Below are 27,932 nucleotides of genomic sequence, written 5' to 3' on the forward strand. Positions count from 1 at the left end.
TAAGAACTACTGAAAAGTTCGGAAATGCTCATACTGTTGATCCACTAAGATTAGGGTGACCATATTTTGATTACCAAAAACCAGGACACTCGGCCCGGGAAACAGATACTCAAATGATACTCGAAGTTTACTCAAAGATGCCTTATTAATTTCAATACATTTAAAGTAGCCTAAGCTATGCCTCCTCTGTATGTATGGATAGAAAATGGTTATATTACAAGACACAAATTCAGATTGGCTTCTCAGAGGTTACTCAACATGTTTTATTATGACAGGTTTCAAAAATAATGATAGAAATAATGTCTCTTCTGTATTAGAAAAATAAATATTTAAACAACTAAAAGAAATACCTCCAAATTGAACAAAAATAGCTCTCACAAACTTACAAAACTAACAAAATATATTTATATCTTTAGTTTTCTTCCTCTTTATCCTGTTTTTCTTCCTCATCCTCATTGTTTGCCAATCTATATTTTGCTGTAGAGCTGATCTTTCCCAGCAGTTTTTTTTTTTTTTTTGAAAACCAGGACATTTTCTTCTTTTTATAAAAAAAAAAAAAAACAGCCAGGACAGGAAGTGAAAACAGGACATGTCCTGGGAAAACAGGACTGTTGGTCACCTTAACTAAGATCATTTTAGTGTCTTGTGTGGTTACTTATATTTGTGCGTCACTTTTAAGTGTGTTTCTAATGTGCTTCTTATAAAATGCACGGAGAGTGTTAATGAATTTATGTGCAATTGCATTATTTATTTTGAAACTTGTTAATTATTGTATTATCTATTTGACATGTTACATCATTTTTACTTATTGTGGTTGGATATCGGTTGGGTAATTCCCCTGCTTGTCTTTGCCCTGACATGTCACTGCCTTTTACAGTATATGGTCCCTGCAACGATTTCCAACAAGGTGAAAAACAACGTCACCCAACATTGACTGGCCACGCCTTGATATCTTAGACGGACGAATGAGAATGGTCGACTTTTGTAAGTATAGAAGCAACAGCCAATCAAAGTGGATTTTGCTGATCTTTGATTTGCATGTGTCCAATAAGGATTATTACTGCTCTCACTCATTACAGCTCTCAGGAAAATTAAATGCAACGCCAACACTCACAACGTCAGATTTAACCGGTGACAGCCAGAGACAGAAGACCAACGAGAACTCGTGTGGATTTCTAAAGGAAATTTATTCAAGTCCGTGCTGGATTTTACGTGCAACATGACTTTTGAGGAACTTAATGGAGATTACTCGGTTGAAAGGTAAAATTTATTTATATTAACATTTATTTGGCAATTCGGACATATAACATTATTATAGTAATTTTACCAATAATTGAATAAGGCCTTATAAATAAACATCACTATGTGAAATGAGCATTATGAAGAACAAGATATGTTCTTTCTGTAACATATTACAGAAAGATACATCTCAAACACATGTAACGTTACCGGGACGGGTGAACTGTCAATCAGCGGCACGAGACTCGGCTCACGAGACTCGAGTCTCACGAGGCTTTTCGCTTGTGATGTGCCGGATTTTGTAGATCTTTAAAATTTTGCTAAATTATTTTTGCTGATATTTTATCTGCTTGTATATGAAAAATATCTGCAAATTACTCGATCAAACTACTATATACTCGAATTATTAGTTTTCACTTTTCAACCGCCGCAGTCTCTCAGTGCAACCGATGCACGAGCTGTTGTCAGGTACAAATGTTCAATCGTCTCGACTTTACTAAAGTCGTATTAATGTATCCAAATGTTGTTTTACAGGATGGATTCTGTGATTAAAGCTCTAGAGGAGGTCCTGCGCTCCGCATTACCGCAGGGATCTGTTACAGTTGGGGTGTACGAGGCTGCAAAGTCACTCAATGTGTAAGTTTAGAGGCTTTTTCAATGTTGCTGTTTTTCCAAGTATAGATAGACTAAATAACTAAAATCTCAACTCTTCTGTTCAGTGATCCCGATAACGTGGTGTTGTGCATCCTGGCCACTGACGACGACGATGATGTGAAAGATGTGGCTCTCCAGATTCACTTCACTCTCATTCAGGCTTTCTGCTGCGAAAACGACATCAACATCCTGCGCGTGAACAACACGCGCCGCCTCGCGCACATCCTCGGGGGCGCGGGCATGCACGGGAGCGAGCAGATGGATTTGCACTGCATTCTGGTCACTGTAAGTGATTTTTTTAGTTTTTACGTTACTTGTCAGGACATGTCCAGGTGTAACTGCCACTGCATGACGTCCACAGAAACATCCTGCTCTGTACTCATTCATATGCAAATAGGAGTGTCTTGACTTAATGTTTCAGGTTTCTATTTGCATTTTATTTTGAAATCAAATGAACAGCTGCCTCGGTATTCATCATTCTTATATTCCCTCAAAAGACTCCATAGGAAGCATTCAATAAGATTTGCATACTCCAAAAATCACTAGTCTTTTGAATTGTCCTCTATTGCAGCTTGACTTCACTTTCACTTCACTTTTCACGGGATTTGTTTCGGGAGGTCAAGGGGTCAGATTCATTATTGGCCAATACTAAAAAGCAGAGAGCAGGGTGGCTGTGGTGGAAATTGTTATGTTTCACACACAAAAAATATTTTAAATCATAGACTGTGCTCAGAAGAACTGCAAAGGACAACCACAGCAGGTGATACAAACAGATTGTAATCCCATCTCTTCTTCTAATGTTCACAGGTTCCACATGCATCCACATGGAAAAACCCAGCTCTGGGAAAAGTGAACCACTTCTGCAGAGAGAGTCGCTGTATGGATCAATGGGTGCCCATTATCAACCTTCCAGAACGATGAGGACAACTAAAACCAAGAGGGGAAAACATGGATAAAATATCTAATAAAAAAGATAGTCGCAAAAAGGACTGATTTCCCAGACCGGCGAAACAAGGGACTGACCTTTAGTATAAACTGGAGGAGGAGCACCTTTTTGCAATCTGAGATGATTCAGCGATTTTTGGCTTTGTTTGTGGGACTTTTTAAGGACGTCACATGAAGCTGATTGTGAATGGAAGTGAGCACCTGAGTATCTTGTGAGATAGTTTATAGGTGGGGTGTCAAAGCACTTCAGTTAAATTACAGGATGAAATATTTCTCAGAGCAACACGAAGCACTATTTTTCAAAGAGGCTGGCCTGTTTGTATCTTTGCCATCGGTTTTGAATAGTATACCATGAGTACTTGTTTATTAATGTTTGAGAATAAATCATTTTTAAAAAGGAACTTGCTTCTAAACCACTGAGATGAAAACTATGCATTCACAGCATCCCGTTTTGGGCTCTTTTTTTGTACATAAGTTAATTGTTCTTTTGTGGTCTTTAAATTATTTCTATTCTATTAATTTAAAGAAGTATTTATGTAAAAACTTTTTATACTATTATATGCAAACATGAATTTTGTGTTGCAATAAAAGTATTTTTGAACACAATGTGGTAGTCATGTGGGTTACTCTCTCTGATGGAGGTTTCTGGACTAGTAGAATTGACCCGACAACACCAGTGGGGATCAGCGGGGTCACGCTGGACTCGGTGGCCTTCGTGACTCCCTGTTACAGTCCGACAAAAGCCATCCAAGCCTTTCTTTTGTCCGCGTGACCACTGCGTCTATTCATCAGATTCCTCTTTCAGCTGAAATGAATTGCTCAGGTTCAGCTTACTGTATCGCTTGCTCACGTCAAGGTTAAACTTGCTGTCATAAATCAGTTTGCTCTTAATTGTGCTATGTGTGGCAAACTGATACTATGTAGGCCAAAAGTCAGTCACTGTGTAGCAAGTACGCAAGACATTACACAAGCAAGCCCTTCTGGAGAACGGAAGTGTCTCTAGAGGTGCCCCAAGGTGTGGTTGTGATCACATGACTGGCACATATTGGGTCAGGTTTCCAGACATCACATACCAGTAAATCAGTTGTGTAACCCACCACTTCCTACACAAAGGTTATGAAATAAGGTTTGACTGACGCAAGGCAAATGCAAGGCAGGTAAACCCCTGTCATGTGACATCAGAAAAGGACGTATTTGCTCAAGGTTAACTTGGTGAATTGATTTCACTGTGTATTAGGCTTTTTGAACAAGATTCTGTGATCATTTTGGTCACTATATTCTATATTATTTAATACTTTTCATAATGATCAACTAAAATCAACTTTAATTATGAGTTTTTACAGTAGCCTATAATATGCAAAGTATTTTTTTTCAGGGGGGCGCTCGAAGGGGGTCTCACCCTGGGTGTAATTCAAAGTAGAACCGCCACTGCTCAAGGACAAAATAGCATTTCTCAAAGACAGCTTACATGCTAAATATGTCTATGCAAATAGTAGAACCAAGCAATCCTGGTCAAAAGTCAGCTAGTCTCTCAACTTCAATAATGAATGCGCCTTGTTTTTTGTCGTCACGAACAGGATTATTTTTAGAACGCAGGTGATATAAGAGCTGTTTTGTCACAACTTACATCACTGCACCACCACTCCTTGAGCTCAGAATAACACAGCACACGTCACATTAACTATCCTTTACTAACAATCATTTCTGTCACATCTCTGATGGCTAAGATGAATTTTAAACATTATCAAGAATAAAGTATTTACTTTAAAAAATGTGGATAAGACACATGCCTTTGGTGTGAGCGGCCCAGGTTCGAATCCACTGTGAGACACCAATGTCCCTGAGCAAGACACTTAACCCCTAGTTGCTCCACAGGCGTGCGACCTCTGACATTTATAGCAATTTTAAGTCGCTTTGGATAAAAGCGTCAGCTAAATAAATAAATTTAAATGTAAAAATGTATTTGTGTACAATAAAGGGATAATTCTCCCATCTTTCTTTCTTTGAAACACAAATACAGATATTTAGCAGAATGTCCGAGCTGTTTTCCATACTATAAAAAAAATGGATGGAGTTACCATTCACTTTCAGGGAACGTTTACACAACAACAATGTACTAAAAATGAAAAATTTCATCCTTTGTGTTATTCGTGCACAGATGAAAGCGTAGTCAAAATGATTCCCATTCACACGGATCTGTGAAAACTATTAAAATCGCTGTATTATTTATGCTAGGTCAGTAAATGGTAATTTCGCATAGTTAAGAAACATTAATGCACCTGAACATGTGACGCACATGCACGTCACCATTTTCACAAATTCACATTTTTGTAGTTCACACGACGACGATAACGGTATCGTTTTCGAAAGAGATGCTTTAAAATGAATGACTGTGTAAATGAAAAGCAAAAATGCATAAAAACGTGTCTGTTTTTAGTTGAAAACGGTGTCGTCTAAACGGCCCCTCATTCTAAATTTTCAAATGATAGACTAATATAGTAAAAATGGTTTAAACATTAAATGGATAGTTCACTTTGACATTAATTTTTGGTATGTTTCAGCTTACCTCAAGGGAATCCAAGATGTAGGTTTCTTTGTTTCAGCAGTATTTTCAATTTTGATATTTTTCTTGTTCTTGTCTGTCAGTCATATAATGGAGGTCTATGGTCACCACCTCAAAGAGCATGCACAGAGAAGTCCAAATTAAACATGATTTAATGACTCATAAATGTAAGTACACATTGATGGCCTAAGACACGAAACGAGCAGTTTGTGTGAAAATGAACAGCATTTATATAATTTTTACGTCTTTTAACCACGGCCACATCCAAGTGATCCGAGGGCGAGGGCGCTTTGTGGCTGTAGTACAAGAGGTAAAACCTATATAAATGCTGTTCGTTTTCTCACACAAACCACTCGTTTCGTGTCTTAGGCCATCAATGTGTACTTATTTACGAGTCATTAAATCATGTTTAATTTGGACTTCTCTGTGCATGCTCTTTGAGGTGGTGACCATAAACCTCCATTATATGACTGATAGACAAGAACGGTTTGACCTAAAAATATCAAAATTGAAACTAATGTGGAAACAAAGCTAAAACACAGCAAAAATTAATTTCAAAGTCAACCATCCCTTTAAGACTCTGCAAGAACACACATATGTGATGCATTTTGTTTTACTATTTCACAATTTTTAATAAAATCTTTCTTTCAAGGTACAGTATGTATAGCACTTATGTTATGAAGGCTTGCAAAAAATACAGAAATTAGAAGAAAAAAAAAGAAACTATTTTCTTCACAGAGATACTGAGGTCACAGGGATTTGGTCTCAAATCTCAAATACTGCATAACTTCTGATGTCTCTAAAATAACACAAACATTGCCGCATCGATACATGGTTGCTCAGCCAATTCAAAGTGTGAATGTTAAAGTAATGTTTCATGGCTTCCCTGTTTGGAAAGAAACCCATTCGATTCATAGACAAGATCAAACAATAGTGGTCTTTTGTTTCAAAATTGTGGCTTGACAGAGGAAAGAAACGTTTAAAACAGAAGGAAAAGGCACTTTAAATCTAAAGCAACAGAAAAGTCTCATCTTTTCAGTCGTACACATCAATAAGTAAGGATTGCTTTGAAAAATGTAAGGCACATGTTTGAAGGTGCTCTTGTTTCTCATAAACCACTCTTATATCTTTTCTCTAATGGCTTTGCACATTATAGTGGTATAATGTAAGTATTTGTGTGATGTGATATCACTTACTATATTACTTACTATGCACTTGACCATTGGTGATTGCAGAAGCCACATCAGACACATTATCCCGTACGAAAAATGGATCTTTAAATTCCACTTATTTTAGTCAGTCCCTTTGCTATGACATTATTCATAGAAGCTATAAGAGGAATATTTAACCCACGTCTACTTATAAGACATTCATCAGTTAGTGTATCTGCAAGCTCTTTATATAATAATGTAATGACGATATCTTTAAAAAGTGTAACTAAAGGCACCATTCGGTGGAAAGAGGAAATTAAATCACATAATTCAAGCAGTTTAGATGTTATTTCCTGGAATGACTTCAGTTTGGCCCAAACAGGCAACCAAAATGGCAACTAATTAGTAGTGATTGGAGTTTATTTACAGTAATAAATACTGTAAGAGCTAAAATATAGTTAAGACATGGCACAAAGTTATACTAAGGAGCTAGAGCTGGACTTAAGGCAAAGTTGAGTAGGAGTAATTAAATAAGACGAGCGTACACTACAATATAGTGCAGGGCTTTCTGTCCTTGAAGGGGTTTTCTGAGGCAGGGATGCCCATGAGCAGGGGGTCGTATTTGGCGTTTTCTCCACAGTAACGCATGAGATCAGCAGAGGCCTTGGATACCTGGATGAGACAAGTCAGAATGTGACGAATCTTTTTTATATTTGTTTAACCATATAGTGCATGAATCATTAAATCACAAAGAAACTATATCTTATGGTTTATTTTTACTTCAAACCAAGTATTTATACTTCCGTTCAAAAGTTTGGGCTCGCAAGGTTTTTTTATGCTTCGGAAAGAAGTCAAAAATACAGTTAAAACAGTTATAATATGAAATATTATTACAATTTAAAATAATTGTTGTAATGTAATGTATTCCTGTGTTCAAAGCTAAATTTTCAGCATCATTACTCCAGTCTTCAGTGTCACATGATCCTACAGAAATCATTCTAATATGATGATTTGATGCTCAAGCAACATTTCTGATTATTATCAATTATAAATCGGCTACCATATTATTGGCCGATATATGTTCATTTTTTATGTTATTGTTATCGGCCTGATATTTTGAAGAAAATTTGGCCGATATTTTAAAGCGATAAATAATGTATTTGCTTCAGCTGATACATTTCAGATGCGCACTTTTTGCCATGCTGAAAAAGATGAAAGATGACCAGAATGACTTCATACTGTATTATATATATATATATATATATATATATATAGAGAGAGAGAGAGAGAGAGAGAGAGAGAGAGAGAGAGAGAAAATTTCAAATGGCACTTAGAGGCTTTTGCATCTGAACTCTTCATATATATATATATATATATATATATATATATAACACACACTTAGTAATATATACACACATATATTATATAAACAAACTTATGTAAGATGTGATTAATCGCGATTAATCAATTTGGCAGCAAACTTTTTTTTTAAATAATAATGCATAATATTAAATTAAAATATCTTTATATGCATGGTGCTCAGTAGAGTAGACAGATGTATTTGCAGTTTTGGACAGTAAACTCAAAAAGAGGATGTTCATCTTGGGAAAGGCTCAAAGGCATCCATGGTGGTAAATAAAACGTCTTTAAAGATCTGTTCACAGTAATGTGACACCAGGCACCAGCATCAGAAGGTTAATTCCCAACAAAACATACCTTTATCCTCTCAATACTGGCCTCGACTTTCAGTTGCTGGACCATCCTTCTAGCATGTGTCAGGTTGTTTGAGCCCGCCATTTTAGAGGACATTTTTGAAACCATGTAACTGCAATAAAACACACAAAACGTGCAGTTACAGAACAGATGTCATAAAACACTCATATTTTGTCATAAGCCAGTGTCAGAGAGCACAACTGATGCAGAAAGTCATGACAACATCGCATTAACAAATCCTTCCTCCAAACTTGTCAAATCAACACCCATATTGTAACAAATGAAATCTAGAGCAATTTCACAATATAAAAGCACAAAATGGATGCAAACGAAAACAGTCTTCCTAATATAAAAACATCTGACTGTAGTGTCATCAGTTCACCATTGGAGTCCGTATTATTCACTGCCCTCTGCCCTTACCCACACAACTCAATATGCAATAGATACTGACAGAAACTCAATGGACACTTAATTCTCTGCAGATAAAATGTCAAAACCTTCTCAGAAAGTATTCAAGTGCTTGTTCTGTGGAAAACTAGTATTTATTCCCTGAGCTTTTAGTGGCTATTGAATTCATTATAATGTCAGTTCTGTTATGCATTTCTGTCATTCCTTGCTTTCATTTTGAAATACGTAGTATACCTCTCATTCAACTCTAACCTGAAAGGCTAGAATCTTTTAACAGTACAAATGAAAGAACAGCTTCTTCATGCAAAGCAGGGGTTGGTCATGATGTTAAGATGTCAACAAGTTAATGTTAACCATGAAAAATAAAAAACAAATCAGAGGAAATCTTAAGATTATTTCAGTTTATTAAAATTATATATCTGCATTCTGTTCTCAGTCAATTTTAAATGCAAAAAGAAGGAATGCATCTGTAATCAGGTCAGGTGAATTTAACCAGCATAATTAAATAAATAATTCAAAAGTTCCTGTAATGTCTTACATAAAACGGGTTTCCAGTTTCCTGCATTCCCTAAAGACTGGAATACTTCCACAAGTGAAGCACAATGAGGTGGTCTATTGTCACTCAAAATACAAAAGGTTCATTTTCACTGACTTCTGGGTAAAGGAAGAGGAAACATTGCAGAAACAGTCTGGAGTTTTAGGTTACTAGTCCATAAAAACGTTTTTTTTTTTTTTTTTTTTCATTTGGGACATGTCCTACTTTACCTGGCTTGAGGAAGTTTGACAGTGGCATGATGTCACACGCTTACAAAACCGGAACAGTGTTACAGTGCTCTCTATCGGGAAAGCTTACATAATCACAAATGCTCCTCCAGAACATCTAGCCCGGTCGACAGATTGTGTCTCCAACAACTGAACACTTTATATGAGAAATCATAGCTTTTCCAGTTAATGTCTATATGGCTAACAAGGTTTACCATTGGTATAACCCATGAAGTCAGAGAGGAACATTGAGAAATCCTTTATTATGATGTAAATAAAATACTGGAAAGTTTAGGCTAAATATAGTTACGGAAGAGAACAAAGTATACACTGCACGACACAATCTGCAGCACAGATAAGCGTGTTTCTTTGTCTGAGTCACAGAAAAGGTGCTGATGACTATGTTCTGCTTATCCGGGTGGTACACTTTTGGAGAGCACAAAACATGTCCCTGTCTGAGTGGTGACCTATTAGCCCTGAGGTCATCAACAGCTGCCACTACACAGTTTATTCAGCAGATGTTATCAGCTGTTCCTGCAAAATGCTCACTTAGTCACGTGATCTCCCGGTGACACCAGCATGCCCTGATCAACACACTGTAAAAATGCAACTCATTCTCACTCAGCATGTAATATTGTGACTATTCAGCACATTTAGACTTGCATCACCTGAAGGCAGCTAAAGAATTGTAGGTAAGCGCGGGTTGTATGCATTAAACATGCTAATTCAATATGCAAAAAAAAAAAAAAAAAACATTGTATGAAACACAAAAATATTAATTAGTGTGCAAACAGATATAAGAGAAATGCCCAACTGCAATTTAATATACAAATATTACAACAACGTCATAAATATCAATTATGCATTGAATTAAGTTAATTCTACATTTCGAGAACAAAAAAAGCAGGGCTGAAATGATCTAACAAAGTTTGAAAGACTTTTGGCTGCATTATTTGCAAACGTTTAAGGCTTCTTAAACAAGAGGCCCTTAGATGTCTTAAAGCTGGCATGCAATTAAAAGATTTTCAAAAAAATCTTAAATGATACCATTTAAAAAAAATTTGACAAAATTACCAAAATGTCATAATTTGATTTTCCTGTGAAATGACTGACATCTCTCTGGTGATGTATAACGCTTCCTTTTACAGTCCAGTTACCCACGTAAATACTATGTACTTATTTTAGTAACAACAATTACTGGGTAATAACCAGTGTTGGGTAAGTTACTCTAAAAAAGTAATTAATTACTAGTTACTAATTACCTCTTCAACAGTGTAATTAGATTACTGTACTAATTACTCTCTCTAAAAAGTATTTAATTACTTACTAATTACTTTACAAATCCCATATCAATCTCAACCAGCTGAATAATACAAGGATAGACATGAATCTGTTTTAATTCTTTGAAATAAATACTATAAAATTGCATGAACTATCCTTAAACAGACCAAGGTGGAGAAGGTTACATTATAAAAACATACTTTTTAGCATCAGACAATACATTTTGATGTTAAACCCACTACTGTTCTATGTCTGATCTCATGACATTTCACATTTTTTTTCATACATATTTTACAATAATTCATACGAATTTTCACGAGTGCGGTCGTAATATTTAGACACCTCATAAAATGCATACGAATCGCTGTGAGATCGGATTGATCTATACACAGTAGCTATTTACCTAAATTACATCAGAAGTAACTGTAATTAAATTACAGATAAATTAAGAGTAATCCCTTACTTTACATTTTCAAGGGAAAAGTAATTAAATTACAGTAACTAATTACTAAGTAATTAGATACAACCAACACTGGTAATAACTAGTACTAACCCTGAACCTACCCCTAAACCTACCCCTGTTCCATATACTTACCTTATATTAGCCAGTACTTTCTAGTACACTGTAAGGTTACGCTACTGTAAAAGGAAGCGTAACCGACTTCTCCAATCATTCTCGTACCATGTTTCGTACGCATAAACCCCGCCCCTTTCTTACAATTCACTGTAAGCTAGCGTTCAAAATCTGCCTCTGTCCAATCAACAACAAATGCAAAGTTCCCAACAAAATTTATTATTTTTCGTTTTCTAGACGTACGTCACAATACGAAAGCTATGAACTGTCACTATTTGCAAATACACATGCTATGTTTCCTTAAAAAAAGAAAAGACCCGCTGAGCAGAGTGAGTAACGAGTTATAACAAATCTGCATCTGGAGCAGGGCCGGATCTACCATACGGGCAATCTACCCAGGGGCCCTTGCGCAAGGAGGGGCCCTCCGTGACCAGAATTTTTGTTTTTTGTTTTTTTCACTACATAAATATAATATATACAACGCTTGGTCTCGCTCTTGATAATTATCCAATCAGAATTAAAAAAAAAAAAGTTGTTTGCAAAAGATTCTGTTCAAAAACAAGAGATCAAACAAGTTGGCAGAATTGTCTAAATCGGTTCTCGAATCAGTTTGAATGATTTGTTCAGTTTCCTGCATGCACTGAACCACAGTTTCACACTCAATATGTACCTGTCGTGAGACCGAACACATGAGGAGTTTTAAAGTTTGTATCAGCGATTTCAGGCCCAAAAAGGCCTAAACATAAATACATGATCACAATCTTTGCTAACAATCCACTTGCTGCTCGTTAAACTTGGGTAGCTCTAGCTAACGTAGGCGACATGCTGGACAGAGTGAATTTTAGATTGTAGGGATTTAGTGTGCGAGTTGCGTTTGCGTCATGATAAACGAAACGGGAGGGAGGGAAAGGCGAACTAACTTTGTTTGTTTGGCTCGGGATCTCGCTTCAAACACAAGTGACGTCACCCACAATCACAGATACAAACTTTAACTCTTTCTTCTCTGTGTCAATGTTCCCTTTACATGCCTTGGAATGCAAAACTCTGCAGATTTACTTTATTTCGACAGTGATTTAATAACACAACTGTAGTTGTATAAGTTAGTGTGTGTGTGCGTGGAGTGGGTCTGGTGGTGTGAAGGTCAGCTGCCTTTGCTGGTTGTCACTATATTATTTATCGTGGTGTGGTTGTCAGGTAAGGGAGGGGGCCCCTTGAGCTTCAGTGCCCAGGGGTCCCTCCCTGGGGGTACTAATCCGGCTCCGATCTGGAGAACATCTGTGCCATCGGGGTTTTACACTATGAAATGGTCATTTCATGATGAATGATTGACAGGCTGAGAGATCTAAAGATAGCCAGCCTATCTCTTTTTCTCCAGGATCTCCAAACAACTTTACGGAAATGTTCTTAGGTAGGGTAGAGGTCACTTCTACAGAAAGCAGTCTGTTAACCCCCAGGGTCCAGTTCTATAGAAACAGAGATCTGCATGCACTGACAAACAGAAGCCAAAAAAGTTATTCTACAGATTGCAACAGCCTAGACAAATTTCCATAACCACATCTATCAAAAAAGTACACTACAGAGAGAAATCACTCAGAACTCTACTGAGGAATAAAAGTGTGCACATATCTAATAAACATTCAGTGCAGCAGAATTTAGAATGTGTCCAGAACGAGACAGTTTTGAGTAGTTAGACAGAATTTTGCCTTAAATTGTAACTCTTTTCATATAAGATATGGATATATGGAGTAAAATTCTGACCAATAACAATAAGCTCAATTATTTTTATGCTATACGGCCAATAACTGATAAATAGCTTATCAAAAATCTGTTTGTTTTTGGTCTAAATGCACTATGCTTTTGGGTCGGTAAGACGTTTTAATGTTTTTGATGCTGAATTTTCTTGATCAAAAATACACTAAACTATACAGTAAAATATTATTACTAGGGATGGGCAACGATTAATCGCATCCAAAATAAAAGTTTGTGTTTACGTAATATATGTGTGTGTGTGTGGTGTGTATAATTATTTTGTATATATAAATACACACACACATGCATGTATATATTTAAGAAATATTTGCATGTATATACTTTATATACATTTATATATAATTAAAATTATGTATAAATATAAATATTTGATATATTAAGAACACATTTTTCTTAAATATATACATGCATGTGTTAGTATTTATATATACTAAATAATTATACACAACACGCATATATCATGTAAACACAAACTTTTATTTTGGATGCGATCAATCGTTATTACAGGTTAATATAACTATTATTTTAAAATGTGATATATATTGTGTGCATGTGTGTGTGTGCATTCTTTAATGAATATAAAGTTCAAAAGAACAGCATTAATTTCGAATAGAAATATTTTGTAACATTATTTTCCTATCACATATGTTAAGTTTGTTACTACAGGATTTTCCTAAGTATTATTTTTAAAAGTATAAATGTTTTTAAAGCTTAACTTTAAGTGAGCATTAGATGACAACAAAAAAATAATCTGAAAAATGAGCATGAACTCATTATATTAAATGACTGATTCCGATAAATTAATACATATATCAACATATGTACAATATGTTCCAAAGTACTGTATGTTCATTCCTGGTTTAAAGAAAAAACAAGGAACTCTGCTAACTTAATTGGGAGTTTATAGACAAAAAAAAAAAGTCATAAACCATTAAAAGCCTTGCAGCACAATCTGTGGCCAGTTTGCTTTAGTATTTAACAACTATAATCTGATTAGCAACCAGCAGTGTAAAGCACAAAGGTGATGTCATGCACTTGCCCAAGCATCATGCAGTATTGATGACTAAATCAAAAATAGCCACTGTGCAATGACTCCCAGCAGATGGGAATATAAGAATAAATCCTCAAAAAAAAAAGGGAAGAGCCAACACACTGAACAACACAGGGGCAGGGCTACATAATGGGCCATTATCAGTCAACACCTGGGGCCTAAACAAACACCAGCTCTCGGAGATAATGTCTCATCTACGTCAGCTTGTGTGTGGGCCTGATAACCAGGAGCTGTGTGTAAAGGTTTCACCCATTGGAAAACAAATAGCTTTGTCGTGAGGGGATGAACTGGTGCAGAGGTAGTTCCCAAAGTCAAGCAACCCAGGACAATTCTGGGGGAGGGAACAGTTGGAAAGTGAAAGAATCGTATTTTTGTTCTTTCTATGTGGTTTAAGAGGGAATTACATGAGAACGAGAGAGAGATGCAGCTGTGAACGAGAGGTTGTGCGTGTATTGTATGGGCATGCTGCCAAATATGCTGGTGCAACAGAGGTGCAATAAAACTCCCGTCCATTGTGTTCTCTGCCTGCCACCCTCCTCTAAATGCTCCCATTCATCTCAGCAGCTGAGAAATGCACAACTATTCAACTTCGAACAACAAACTCACCCCAACAGAGCTCTGCGTTTAGACTACAGCCCTAAAACAAAGCAGTCTTTATGAAGCCCTGGTCACTGGCAGCTCCACTGTGTATGAGTGCATCAGATTATATATCGCTATCCGAGGCCAAAGGTCTGCGCTCGGCTCCGCCCAGTTAATATGCTGGATGGCCCAATAACAGGGAAAACACTGTAATGTCACACAGCAGAGATTGGTTTGGGTTTTTACAGGGAAGCTTTGTGCAGAGGGGCTCCACTATAGGAAAATTGAGACAAGAAAACAAGCAGAAATGTAGAACGAGAGAAAGAAAAACTTGCTGTGAGATTATGGAAAACAAGTGATCTTTAATAAGATAATCTTAAATGGGTCAAAAAATTATTTACAGACCAACCAAACCTGTGACTTTTTGTTCTGTGGAAAACAAAAAAATATATTTTTGAATGAGATTTTTGATATTTTTGTTTGTTTGTTGCTGCAATTTTGCTACAGAATTTCCTGTAATGAAAAAAAATCAAATGACAATTGCTTAAAATTAATTCATTTATTGGTGCAAGTTGAGCCATCTCAAATGATGATATCAGACTAAACCGCAAATGAACGCACACAAAATCCTCAACTTCCACTAAAGAAGATAAAAAATAAACATTTTTAAATTACTGTTGAATTTGAGATTTTAATCTGAGTCCTGAGAGCATATGGAATTTTTGCACATTTTATAGTCACTAGGAAAATAATTTAGGTAAAAAAAGTAGGTAAATAATTTGAAGTAATATTTTGCAGGTTACTAGCTAAAATGTAATACTTGAGGTTAAGAGTTTGTCCCAAATCATATCAAACACAATTAATGAGTAACGCCCCAGTCACAACAGTGCTCTCGTGACTCTACAAATCTAGATATCTGAACGGTGTAGCTTACAGGAGAGTTGTGTGTGAAATGTCAAATATTTCCATAAAGACCATGCAGAGAACATGGGGAATGAAGAGGAACATCAATGCAGTGTGCAAGATAGAGCAGCTTCTGAACGCACAAAACAAGCTAAGACTTGAAATGGGAAATTAATTGGGACCAAAAGAGGCTGACGTGCAAGGTATGTTTTGCATATATTTGCATAAACCATTTAAAAAAAAAAATACACATGAACCTAGGCCTCTACCAAAAAGTACACTAACCTTCACTTTCGTACAGTAAAGTGATAATACTTAGAAAGTAAAAAATATACATTCTGATAAAAAGACAATGCATACTACGGTTAAAATGTAACCCTGTCGAGCCGGCCTCCCTTCCTTTACAAAAAAGGAAAGAATTCCACACACACGAACGCCTCCAGAGTTTCTGCATGTCACATGAATGGATGTGTCATCAAGGGATCAAAGTTCATTTCTATGAACTCACCAGCACATGATGACACCTGATATATTGCTCACATGGCTTCACAGCATCAAAGGTTTTCACTAATGGAATAAAGCCTACAGGATTGTCAGGTTTAAGTATGGGGGGGAAACAACTGCGTGACAGGATCTCATAAATACAATTGTTTACTTAAACTATTTTCTGAAAATTGGAGTGGTGCCACTGCTATAATACTGAGATGTTCCAAGGGTATTCTGGGTGGATGTTTACAGGCCCAATTAAAAAAGGTGTCTATATGATATTCTGATCCCAAAATTACCAAACTGCGGACCGTCCTTCAGTGCAAATTAATGGGATTTTTTATGGGAAGTCCAAATATTATCTTTTTTAATGTCCACATCTGTCCTCAACATGTTTTGATAAATTTAAGTCGTATTACTTAGGGTTAAGGGTTCGTTCTGGAAGCCCATTTCCATCTTGGAGTAAGTAATTTTGAGAAATGAAGAACAAATTATGAAAAATAAAATCAGAGTTATGAGAAACAACATCTCCTTTGTGAGATATTAGGTCGCAACTACTAATAACGTGGTTGCACTTGCAAAACAAAGTTGCGATTTCTTGTTTTGGTTTGTTTCTTGTTTTTTGAGGTGGAAAATTATTGCATGGTTTGTTTAGTTGTGTTAAGCCACAAAGGTGCCATACATTTTAAGAGAAAAAAAAATGTGTATGACCAACTGAACCTGATGAAAAATATGCATGGGGAAATCTATTGCCTTCGTGCAAACTTTCCAATCTCAAAGATTGCGATTTAAATGACTGAATTTTGTTCCATTAAAATTTGCTGAACACTTATAAACGAATGTGAGCAACATTAAAATAATGAACCATAATGAATAAATAAATATAAATATAAATAAAAATAAATTAGGAAAAAAAAATGATTCGTTCATTTTGATCATTCAGAACAGAGTTCATCACAGAACAGAGCAAGGCGAGCATTTGAGCTAATAAAACTTAAACTTTGTTATTTATTTGTTAAATGAGCGATCGTTTCGCTTGATAAGACCCTTATTCATCATCGTCTGGAATTGTTTAAAGCCCTTTGAACAGTTTGCAGTTTGCACTGAAACTGTCTTTTGGACCTTGAACCGTTTGGTTCCCATTGAAGTCCATTATATGGAGAAAAATCCTGGAATGTTTTCATCAAAAACCTTAATTTCTTTTCGACTGAAGAAAGAATGAATGACATAGATATCTTGGATGACATGGGTGTGAGTAAATGATCAGCAAAAGTTTTCAAAAGTGAACTACTCCTTTAACATTTGTAAAATTTTCAAAACCAAAATTTGTATAAGATATGTGTGACTGAAGAGGAGACGAGAGGCACAGAAGACAGTGGCTCATGTCTCTCAGAATCAGAATTGTGTGGCGTTTAAATATTTAAGACCATGGCAGAAGCTCAGAACATGATGACACAAAGGTGCACCTGACCTGACCGGCAAAAACTTAGAAAAGGTCATGTCAGGGATCTCTAGAATTTATCAAACAGTTTGACCCGATATATTAATTGCACATGTGACCTTCTGATCTGGATTCAGGCAAGACTCAAAAGGTTACTATCATTTTATGCCTTGTATGATTAAGGGAAAAAGAATGTGGCCGAAACATACTTTGGTTCCAGGTAAGCAGAGTTAGTCAAGGACAAATGCACATGGAGCATGTGACTGCGGGAGAAGAAAACACACGGAAAGAGACTTCAGAGAAGAGGAAAAAGAAAGTGTTTCTATAGTGAAAATCAATGGTGTGGAATGTAGTACCAAAAATGTCCAGTAAGTGGCATGACAAGAAAACTTTTGTAATTTGATAGGAATAGATGACAAACATTACTTACAATGTGAAAGGAGTTCCTCGAAACTCACACAATATGAATGATTCCCTTACACTAGGCTAGAGAGAGTTCTGACAGGATATAAAACGCATGCTAAATGTCTGCTGTGTCCCAGTTTTTCCCTACAGGATTTCCCATTTTTAGACGGGACAAGTTTAAAGGGTTAGTTCACCCAAAAATGAAAATTAAGTCATTAATTACTCACCCCCATGCTGTACCAACCCAGTAAGACCTTCGTTCGTCTTCGGAACACAAATGAAGATATTTTTGATTAAATTTGAGAGCTGTATAACTACCACATTGGCTCCTAAGGGACTGCCTCTTGACGGCCCAGAAAGTCAATGAAGAAAATGTTTAAATATCCCAAGTGACTACCGTGGCTCAACTATATGTTTATCAAGCGACGCGAATACTTTTTGTGCGAAAAAACAAACAAAAATAACGAGTTTATTCGACTATTTCTTTTCTTCCTTGTAGGCCAGAACGAGACTTCCTTAGATTTCCACGACGCATGCGCGAGAATTGCGATCTGCTTACACCAGCTTACACTACTTCAGATCGCAATTCTCGCGCATGCGTCGTGGAAATCTAAGGAAGTCTCGTTCTGGCCTACAAGGAAGAAAAGAAATAGTCGAATAAACTCGTTATTTTTGTTTGTTTTTTCGCACAAAAAGTATTCGCGTCGCTTGATAAACATATAGTTGAGCCACGGTAGTCACTTGGGATATTTAAACATTTTCTTCATTGACTTTCTGGGCCGTCAAGAGGCAGTCCTTTAGGAGCCAATGTGGTAGTTATACAGCTCTCAAATTTAATCAAAAATATCTTCATTTGTGTTCCGAAGACGAACGAAGGTCTTACGGGGTTGGTACAGCATGGGGGTGAGTAATTAATGACTTAATTTTCATTTTTGGGTGAACTAACCCTTTAAGACATATCTGTTAAACATGAGAACCCAGGACATTCCCTGGGGAAAAAAACAGACATCCTTGTCAATGATAGGTTTGTTTTCCTTGTCACCCTTCTTCCTGGTTATCAAAAGCCTTTGAATCTAAAACGAAGACTAGCTTCAGTTCTAACATAAAGTCCACTTGGGGCTCACAAAGCAGGAAGAGTAAGTGAGATGGTTTTCCGAACATAGAGGACACTTGTATCGCAGCATGCCACCTGCACACTCCATTCTCCCCAAAGAAGAACAGTGGGACAAAACACTTTGGGGCCCTACTGCCAACTCTGGTGTGAGCTTCTCCCACACAGAACCTCTCACAAAACTCCCTTCACAAGTCCCCCAACAGCCCAACCTCACGTCTTTGAGGAAGCTTCCCAAACTTCTCATAATCCCTGCTTTGTTCCCCCTGACAGTGAACTTCCCCTTGGACTCTCACAGAGCTTTGTTTCCTCATCACAATCACCTGTGGCTGCTCACAGCAATGGCAACTTTCTCGTTTTACAGCACGAAACACCTTGCTGGATCAATGGCTTCCATTCATCGGTTGCCTCATGGGAGCCACTTTCTTGGGTCTTGCCCATCTCTAATCTCGGGAGGAAAACATGCTCTTGCCACCTTCCCAACAGGAAGATAATTTTGCCAGATTTCAGAGGAAACAATATTCCCAGAATGTAAATGCATGCATTTAAAGAGGATTTAACCAGAATCATTGAGTTCTTTATGACTCCCATCCAGAAAAGACAATTGAGAAATCTATTAATTGGAGTAGTTCACTTTAAAAAAAACTTTTGCTGATAATTTACTCACCCCCATGTCATCCAAGATATCCATGTCTTTCTTTCCTCAGTCGAAAAGAAATTAAGGTTCCAGGATTTCTCTCCATATAATGGACTTCAATGGGAACCAAACGGTTCAAGGTCCAAAAGACACTTTCAGTGCAAACTGTTCAAAGGGCTTTAAACGATTTCAGACGATGAATAAGGGCCTTATTAAGTGAAGCGATCGCTCATTTAAAAAAAAAAAAAAAGTTTTATAAGCTCAAATGGTCTCCTTGCTCTGTTCTGTGATGTGCGTTCGTGACTCTCCTGTTCGAACTCGTGCATCAAAATGAACAAATCTTTTCCCGAGTCAACTCGTTCATTTCGTTCGTTGAATGAACCAAATGACACGAAAAAAGATTTGATGAACGAGTTCAAACAGAAGAGTCACGCATCACAGAACAGAGCAAGGTGACCATTTGAGTTTATAAAATTAAAAAAAAAATTTTTTTTAAATGAGCGATCGTTTCGCTTGATAAGACCCTTATTCATCGTCTGAAATCGTTTAAAGCCCTTTGAACAGTTTTCAGTTTGCACTGAAACTGTCATTTGGACCTTGAATCGTTTGGTTCCCATTGAAGTCCATTATATAGAGAAAAATCCTGGAATGTTTTCATCAAAAACCTTAATTTCTTTTCGACTGAAGAAAGAATGACATGGACATCTTGGATGACATAGGGGTGAGTAAATTATCAGCAAAAGTTTTTTTTTTTTTTTTAAGTGAACTACTCCTTTAAGCATTTAAAGCGGTTGCTGTTAAATTCCACAAATGTCAAATGCAGTGACAACATTTTTATGCCACTATATAAAGATAAACGGTCACTACCAAATAAAGCAGCACCTCAAAAAGGATAAGACCAAGTTACTGAGTAACACAACCTTGTGTTGATATCTCTGACACATCTGTTATAAGGTCTCCATTTATGGTAAAATCCTGTTCTTTTGTACTGATTAGTGGATGAAGAAAAAAAAACGATTAAGGACTAGTTTTGAACAGTTGTAGTTAATGAACAAATATGAAACCTCAGAGTTACTCTGTATTAATCACTCTTAATGTTGGTGTCAGACAGCAAGGAAAAGTAAACTTTGACCAACTGTTCTTGGTCAAGTTAAAAGGGGACGTATCTTTCTGACCATCTGTCAGTGTTAATGGGTGTTTATATGCTATGTCTCGCCATGGGTCTGACCCCTACCAAACTCTACAATGGAGAACTGTGTCAAAAGGCAGCATCTATTTTAAACTATGGCCTCAATGGATTTCATCCACAAAATCAAGAGTGCAGAATGAAGTGTGATCCACTAACGCCACCTTTTGGAGACAAATTGTAGTGCAGGGTTATAGCTGCCAAAACAAATATCTTGGTGGCTACAGGCCAAAATTTGAATATATAAATCCCTGCCAGATATCCATAACCAGCAGATGGCATCCTAGTAGCCTATGTAGACTACGGCTTTAGCAGACAATCTGAAACCTTTCAATTTAAAGGGATAGTTCACTTTGAAATGAATTTTTGGTATGTTTAGCTTACCTCAAGGGCATCCAAGATGTAGGTGTCTTTGTTTCCGCAGTATTTTCAATTTTGATATTTTTAGGTCAAACCGTTCTTGTCTGTCAGTCATATAATGGAAGTCTATGGTCACCACCTCAAAGAGCATACACAGAGAAGTCCAAATTAAACATGATTTAATGACTCGTAAATGTAAGTACACATTGATGGTCTAAGACACGAAACGAGCAGTTTGTGTGAGAAAATGAACAGTATTTATATCGTTTTTACCTCTTGTAATCACAGCCACATCCAACGACCTGACGGCACGGGCGCTTCGGTCTGCGAGTCATTAAATCATGTTTAATTTGGACTTCTCTGTGTATGCTCTTTGAGGTGGTGACCATAGACCTCCATTATTTGACTGATAGACAAGAACGGTTTGACCAAAAAATATCAAAATTTAAACTACTGTGGAAACAAAGACACCTACATCTTGGATGCCCTTGAGGTAAGTTAAAACACACCAAAAATGTATTTAAAAGTTTACTATCCCTTTAACAGTACAAATGTTCCAATTTTCCATTTAGGAAAAAAAATACATGTTCATAATACATTACAAATGACTAACATAATAACAAAAAAACATGAATAATGATAAATTAATAACGTTTTCACGTTTGACATGAGAACTAGGAAACTATTGACTAAAATGACATGATCTTGTAATGCTATTGCATAACTTTAATCTTCCAAAGTAAAGTCTTTTGATTTAGTGTGCCGTTCTGAAGTCATGCGCTTTACATTTCTTGATAATGGTATCAGAGAATGAAAGTGACTGCATGAGCCAGATCTTGGCAGACGTTTCACTGCGAAATAGAGTGAGAAATCGGTGTATGACACAAACTGACAAACCCACATCACCCGGGAAGGCCACGACTCAAACTCATACCACCAAATTAAACATATAGTCTGATCACAGCATTATATAGCCAGCCCATAGAGATCATGTGCCAGTGTAATTTTAGTATAATTTATATACTATTTTCAGCTCAATTGTAGTAATTTTATGTGCTTTTGTCATTTTTATTTAGCTTTATTTTTATAGCAGCTTTAGTTTGACTAATTTAGTACTTCAACTGAAACATTTATAATTTTCAAACTTTTTGTCACATAATGTTTATATTTTATTGTGTTTTATTAACAAAAAAAATAATTTAGTTGACTACAACACTACCACATGCTATTACAGAAGACTACAAACTATGTCCAGATTCAAAAACATCTTCAGAAAGACTTTTGGACATGATATTCAGATCTTTCCTTATTTTTTTCTACAGTGCGTCAAACTGTAAGGTGAGAGTGGTGGTGACATAACTTATCTCAATGTGGCTTCTGGGAAACCAGAATGGTGCAACAATCAAGTTTCTCAATTAAAATTGAGAAAGGACTATTGCAACAATTACGAACATTGGATAAAAGTCACAATACTTTGCAGACAACTTTTTTTTATCTTAGTCTTACAGCCTAAAACAGCAGTAACAGTGAATATATAATAACCAAGAACTAAACAGAAAGGGAAACTAAGTTAATGGGAATGTAATGGAAAAACACCAGTGTTGGCAGGTTTTGAAAGTCTTAAAAGACATATTGTAGCCAAATATTTGAGAGCTGGCGGGTCTAAGGAAGTAGTAAAACATAGTTCTTGATTGTTTTGAATTTCAAAAACAAAAGAACTTTTGTAGATTGGGTCATGCACATGCAATGTAATTGTATTGCCAGAATCCACCCAATAGTGATGATTCATGTGTAATGAAAGCAAAGGTACAACATTTGGTTCTGGCAGAGCTCGGTTTCCAGTAACTTTCCTCTGACTAACAGCACATGAACATAGAGACAGTGCTGTGGTTAATCACTGCAACGCTAACAGCCACCACATCTCAAAGGGAAGTAAAAGGATTGTGTGTCTGTATTTTTTTTTTATTCACAAGAGATTGATCACGAGAAGGGGGACCGGAGGGTGCGTTTTAAACTACAGGGGGGTCACACTTCTCAGCCTTCCTGGGAAAGTCTATGCCGGGGTACTGGAGAGGAGAATACGGCCAATAGTGGAACCTCAGATTCAAGAGGAACAGTGCGGTTTTCGTCCAGGCCGTGGAAGGATAAACAATATTTAAAAAGAATATAAATATATATACAATTAAAATAAATATAAAATTAAATAAAAAAATAACCCCAAAATATAACAAAGCTAAATGGGGATATCTATAGCATATAAATTAATATACCACGTAAATTACGTGATCCACGTAAATTTGCTGATATAATCTGCCTTTGGGCCGGCCCTCTGTCAAATTTTAAAACCCAGTGTGGCCCTTGAGCCAAAAACTTTGCCCACCCCTGCTCTACAGGATGCTGGAGGGTTCATGGGAGTTTGCCCAACCAGTCCACATGAGCTTTTCGCATACGCCTTATTCACGGCAGCGCCATCTTTGATTTTTAATGAGAGTTAAAGCGAGGCTGTGAGGGATATACATGCATCTCTTCAATTGGCTGTACTGTCATTTAATGTGTTTTCGTTTTGTTCTGCTCATGAAACACTGGAAAATATCTTTCCAAGAAATTTTAGTTGACAAAAAACTCCCGACAATATAAGCTGTGGAAAATTGTAAGTAATCTAGGAGCTTTATTCAGCTTTTTACAGAGGATGCCATTGGAAACACGGTACATCTATCCCTCACAGCCTCACTTTCATACTTGTCATGAAGCTGCTCTGAATAAGGTCTATTGCCGGCAGTATTTCAGACTTGTTCCCGGTGCATGTTGGACTCCGGCAGGGCTGCCCTTTGTCACCGGTTCTGTTCATAATTTTTATGGACAGAATTTCTTGGCGCAGCCAGGGGCCGGAGGGTGTCAGGTTTGGGGACCAAATGATTTCGTCTCTGCTCTTTGCGGATGATGTTGTTGTGTTGGCCCCTTCAGACCGGGACCTTCAGCATGCACTGGGACGGTTTGCAACCAAGTGTGAAGGGATGAGGATGAGGGCTGGGATGAGAATCAGCACCTCCAAACCCAAGGCCATGGTCCTCAGTTGGAAAAGGGTAGCTTAGCTTGCCCACTTTAGGTTGGTGGAGAGATCCTTCCTCAAGTGGAGGAGTTTAAGTATCTTGGGGTTTTGTTCACGAGTGAGGGAAGGATGAAATGGGAGTTTGATAGACGGATCAGTGCAGCTTCTGCTGTAATGTGGTCGATGTACCGGTCTGTTGTGGTAAAGAAGGAGCTGAGCCGTAAGGCAAAGCTCTAGATTTACCGGTCAATCTAAGTTCCTACTTTCACCTATGGTCATGACTGAAAGGACAAGATCCCGGATACAGGCGGCCGAAATGAGCTTTCTCCACAGGGTGGCTGGACGATCCCTTAGAGATAGGGTGAGTAGCTCAGTGACTCGGGAGGATGGTGTCCACCACTAGCTTGGATGCCAGCCCGAACTCCGCCCACAACATTTTTTTGGTCGGGAAGTTCGGTCTGGACTCGCTCCATTGATGAGTAATTATGATCAGGCAAAAAATGATCGGGCCAGTCAAATTGCCAGGGCGGGCTTTATACGATGATGGACAGATCATCTGTAGGGACGTAATCATCACGTTATCAAAGAGCGCTTGTCAAAGATGACTGCAGCTGGAGAATTGAGATGTATAGATTCCACTGTCGCGTCTTTTGTAAAATAAATCGACAGCGCATTAATTTTAATAGACAAACAGAGAACTGCAATCAAGGGATTTGTCAATCGGAAAGATATTTTTGGCGTCCTTCCTACATGATTCGAGAAAAGTGTAACTTATCGGCTGGCTCTGATGGTCGCTAAGAAGATGTGACGTAATGAACAGCCTGTGGTCATTGTGGTTTCTCCTTTGGTTGCACTCATGGAGAAGTAAGTAAAAGAAGCAACACTCGTTATTTAACTTCTAAAATAAATAAAGTTAGGCTACGTTCTGTATTAGAAAACTGCGCTATGCAAAGGAGTTGACTTACTGCGTTGCTCTGATTGGCTGTATGTCTACCGACTATCCTACCGACTATGAGTGCAGAGGGGTTTTTTTTTCCTGGTTCGGTTACGACACGCCTCATAATCAAAGCCCAACGGAGGAGTTTCAGACTCATATTCTCTCTTGAATATGAGTATAAAGAAGTCAGGCTAGTCCACCACATCTATCAAGCTTAAATCAAATCAGGACATGAATTTAGAGATCCAGAAGGCTGATTCTCCATAGGTTCATTCGGAAAAGTGAAAAGGAGTTTTACACCATACTCAGTGTTCTTTGTGGCATAACCAAAAGAGACATCTTGAGAGAACCCATGATTAAAGAAGGCTCATATCCTTATTTTTATGTATATGAGATTTGACATCAATACAATTTGGTCACCAGAAACATGAGAACCACGTTAGATGATTTCAAGTTGGATGTCAATGACATGTTGCTGACTGGAAAGCTACAGTGTTTTCATCACAAACATCATATGGCTCTTAGAATTGGAATATAGCACTTGAGTCATATGGTCTGCTTTTATAGGTTTTCTTCATTGGCAATTTTGGACCTTGACAGACACAAACACCATGGTGGGGTGTAAAAAAAATATGTTTTTGAGCAAAGTATAATAAACAGAAACCTGAATCTGATTTAGTTGTGTGTATGGGAGTTCAGTGACATCCTCCAGGCCATGAGTCCGATTTCAAATGAGATCAGACTAGATTTAAGGCGCTCTCCTCCTTATGAAGACAACATGGATGTGTCTATTGAGCAGGTAACATCAGACTGTTTCATTTCTCAAGGACTCAGTAGGACAGTCCTTGATAAGTGTTTGATGAAAGAGAGAAATGAAGGGCTCAAATGGATTCTGGGTCATTAACAGTGTAGTCATGCTTGCAAACCCCTTCAGAGGGGCAAACTAGGGGTTTAAACATACTGGACAAGTTTCTTAGCCTGGATTTAATGAGCAGCACATCACATATGGCAGGAGTTTCCATTTTTTTAAATGCCACTCACCCAAAAATATCCTCATTCTCATTCAAGGGTCCCCAATTCTAAAATTTAAAATAGCTATACATTTTCATATAAGACCCAATTTATAAAATGCATATATTACAAATGTGTAAAATATTTAGTTTCTGTTACTTAATTTGTTTTCTACTGACTATGGTACTGTACAATTAAATGTAGCCTATTATTTTTTTTATTTTATTTTATTTTTATTTTTTTTTTTGGGGGGGGGGGTTATTGTTTTTTTTTATTGTTGTATTATTAAGTTATTTAAATCAACATTTTTAATCAATTTTGAAATAAAAGCACTAAATATTTGATGTTTAAATTGTTTTTATCCAAACTTGCACAGACTCCCAGCACTCTCTTGCAGCACCCCCGAGGGACCCCGCGGACCCCCAGTTTGAAAACTTTGCTCTGACTGTGAAGAAAGGTTTCCTTGTAGTTTGATCTGAGGCAGTTTCATAGAATCTGAGAAAGACTTACAATTATTTCTGGTGTATGTTAGTGTATTATAATCTTAAAACAACCATACCATGATAATTATGGCCTACAAAAACAATGATTCAAATTGAGGAATTTCCCTCGCATACCAAAGGGTGGATACTAGGCATTCATTCAACTTTAACTTTGTAGATAATGAGTTTGATTTATTAATCCGTAAATAAACAGCTGCCAAACTATCTGTATTCACAGTGACTAACGTTAATAGGCTACCTGTTGAATCGTCTGTTTGTTATCTGCTTCACAACTTGGTACAGCCTAATTTAAAGGATTACCAAGCGACAACTTTCTTTTTTCGACACACACATATTTATAGACCAAAAAAATAAGCAATAGCGTTGCCACATATCGTGTTACATATGAAATACAAGTAAATTAAATCAGTTACACACTCATCCGCCGTCGACAGTTTTACTCTTACCTTTAAAAAAATCTCAAGCGTGAGTCCAGATAAATCAGTGAAGAAAGGGAAAATACGACCCCCAGATGTGTTTCACGTAAACTTCAAAAGGTCCGTGTGAGGGGGGAAAATGCCAAGGAAAAGGATCTCAATACTATTTCAAAGTTAAGTGCATTCTTTATCACTATTGTAAATGTATTCTTGTTACTTTGTGAATGACACCGTTTGTAGCACTTCCACCTACGCTGACCAATCACAGTCGCCGTACGGCTTGACGTCATTGCCGTCGACCTTTCGAAGCCATCGAGCTGTGGAGAGAGGGAGGCCGCAGATTGTTGTTTTCCGCCTCTTTTCTCCCGAATTCTTCCAAATGCAGGCGCCCTCTTTCTGTGACCCTGGGAACAATCAATAATAGCAGAAATATTGTGGTTTTATGGGTTTTGGCCATGTTACTTTGGTACTGTCAGAATTTGTCGTTGTAATGATTTGTTTTCGCTTTACATTACGACACTGACAGTCACTTTATGAGATGTAGCCTAGGCTATTTGCACTGTTTCTGCGATTATCACCCACCTCTTGTCCTCACATTGTCAATGTGCTTAAATATCTAAGGTCTTACCAGTCACTCTTCATTTTTCCACATTTTAACTACTTGTTCACCATAATTATAATATTTTCTGTCTCACTTATGAAAACTATTTTACACAAACAAAGTTTAAGTCTCATTAGGAGCTAGAAACACCATACAGAAGGAACAGCCACTGCATGTTCTTAATATTTGACTCGTT

General features: G+C 37.2%; 2 protein-coding genes across 2 annotated transcripts; one reads left to right on the forward strand and one right to left on the reverse strand.

Moving 5' to 3' along the window:
• Positions 1–1,103: 1,103 nt before the first annotated feature.
• gadd45aa (growth arrest and DNA damage inducible alpha a) lies at positions 1,104–3,444 on the forward strand. Its single transcript, XM_039678065.2, has 4 exons — positions 1,104–1,260; positions 1,774–1,875; positions 1,959–2,178; positions 2,701–3,444. Exons 1-4 carry the CDS (start codon positions 1,220–1,222, stop codon positions 2,812–2,814), a joined length of 477 nt encoding a protein of 158 aa, XP_039533999.1. The 5' UTR covers positions 1,104–1,219; the 3' UTR covers positions 2,815–3,444.
• Positions 3,445–6,007: 2,563 nt separating this feature from the next.
• Positions 6,008–27,403, reverse strand: gng12a (guanine nucleotide binding protein (G protein), gamma 12a). The gene is made up of 3 exons (XM_039677631.2): positions 27,166–27,403; positions 8,269–8,377; positions 6,008–7,224 (listed from the first exon to the last, which is right to left on the reverse strand). Exons 2-3 carry the CDS (start codon positions 8,371–8,373, stop codon positions 7,099–7,101), a joined length of 231 nt encoding a protein of 76 aa, XP_039533565.1. The 5' UTR covers positions 8,374–8,377; positions 27,166–27,403; the 3' UTR covers positions 6,008–7,098.
• Between the last annotated feature and the right edge of the window lie 529 nt (positions 27,404–27,932).

This window comes from Pimephales promelas, chromosome 5 (assembly GCF_988280905.1).
Source record: "Pimephales promelas chromosome 5, fPimPro1.hap1.1, whole genome shotgun sequence".
Classification (NCBI taxonomy): Eukaryota; Metazoa; Chordata; class Actinopteri; order Cypriniformes; family Leuciscidae; genus Pimephales; species Pimephales promelas.

What these genes read in the sequence shown, in the direction of transcription:
- gadd45aa (XM_039678065.2), top strand. Translation starts at nt 1,220, where the DNA reads ATGACTTTTGAGGAACTTAATGGAGATTACTCGGTTGAAAG. An exon ending in GCTGCAAAGTCACTCAATGT is followed by an intron (nt 1,876 to 1,958) that starts GTAAGTTTAGAG and finishes TCTTCTGTTCAG; the next exon opens with TGATCCCGATAACGTGGTGT. An exon ending in TGCACTGCATTCTGGTCACT is followed by an intron (nt 2,179 to 2,700) that starts GTAAGTGATTTT and finishes TAATGTTCACAG; the next exon opens with GTTCCACATGCATCCACATG.
- gng12a (XM_039677631.2), bottom strand. Translation starts at nt 8,373, where the DNA reads ATGGTTTCAAAAATGTCCTCTAAAATGGCGGGCTCAAACAACCTGACA. An exon ending in CCAGTATTGAGAGGATAAAG is followed by an intron (nt 7,225 to 8,268) that starts GTATGTTTTGTT and finishes TGTCTCATCCAG; the next exon opens with GTATCCAAGGCCTCTGCTGA.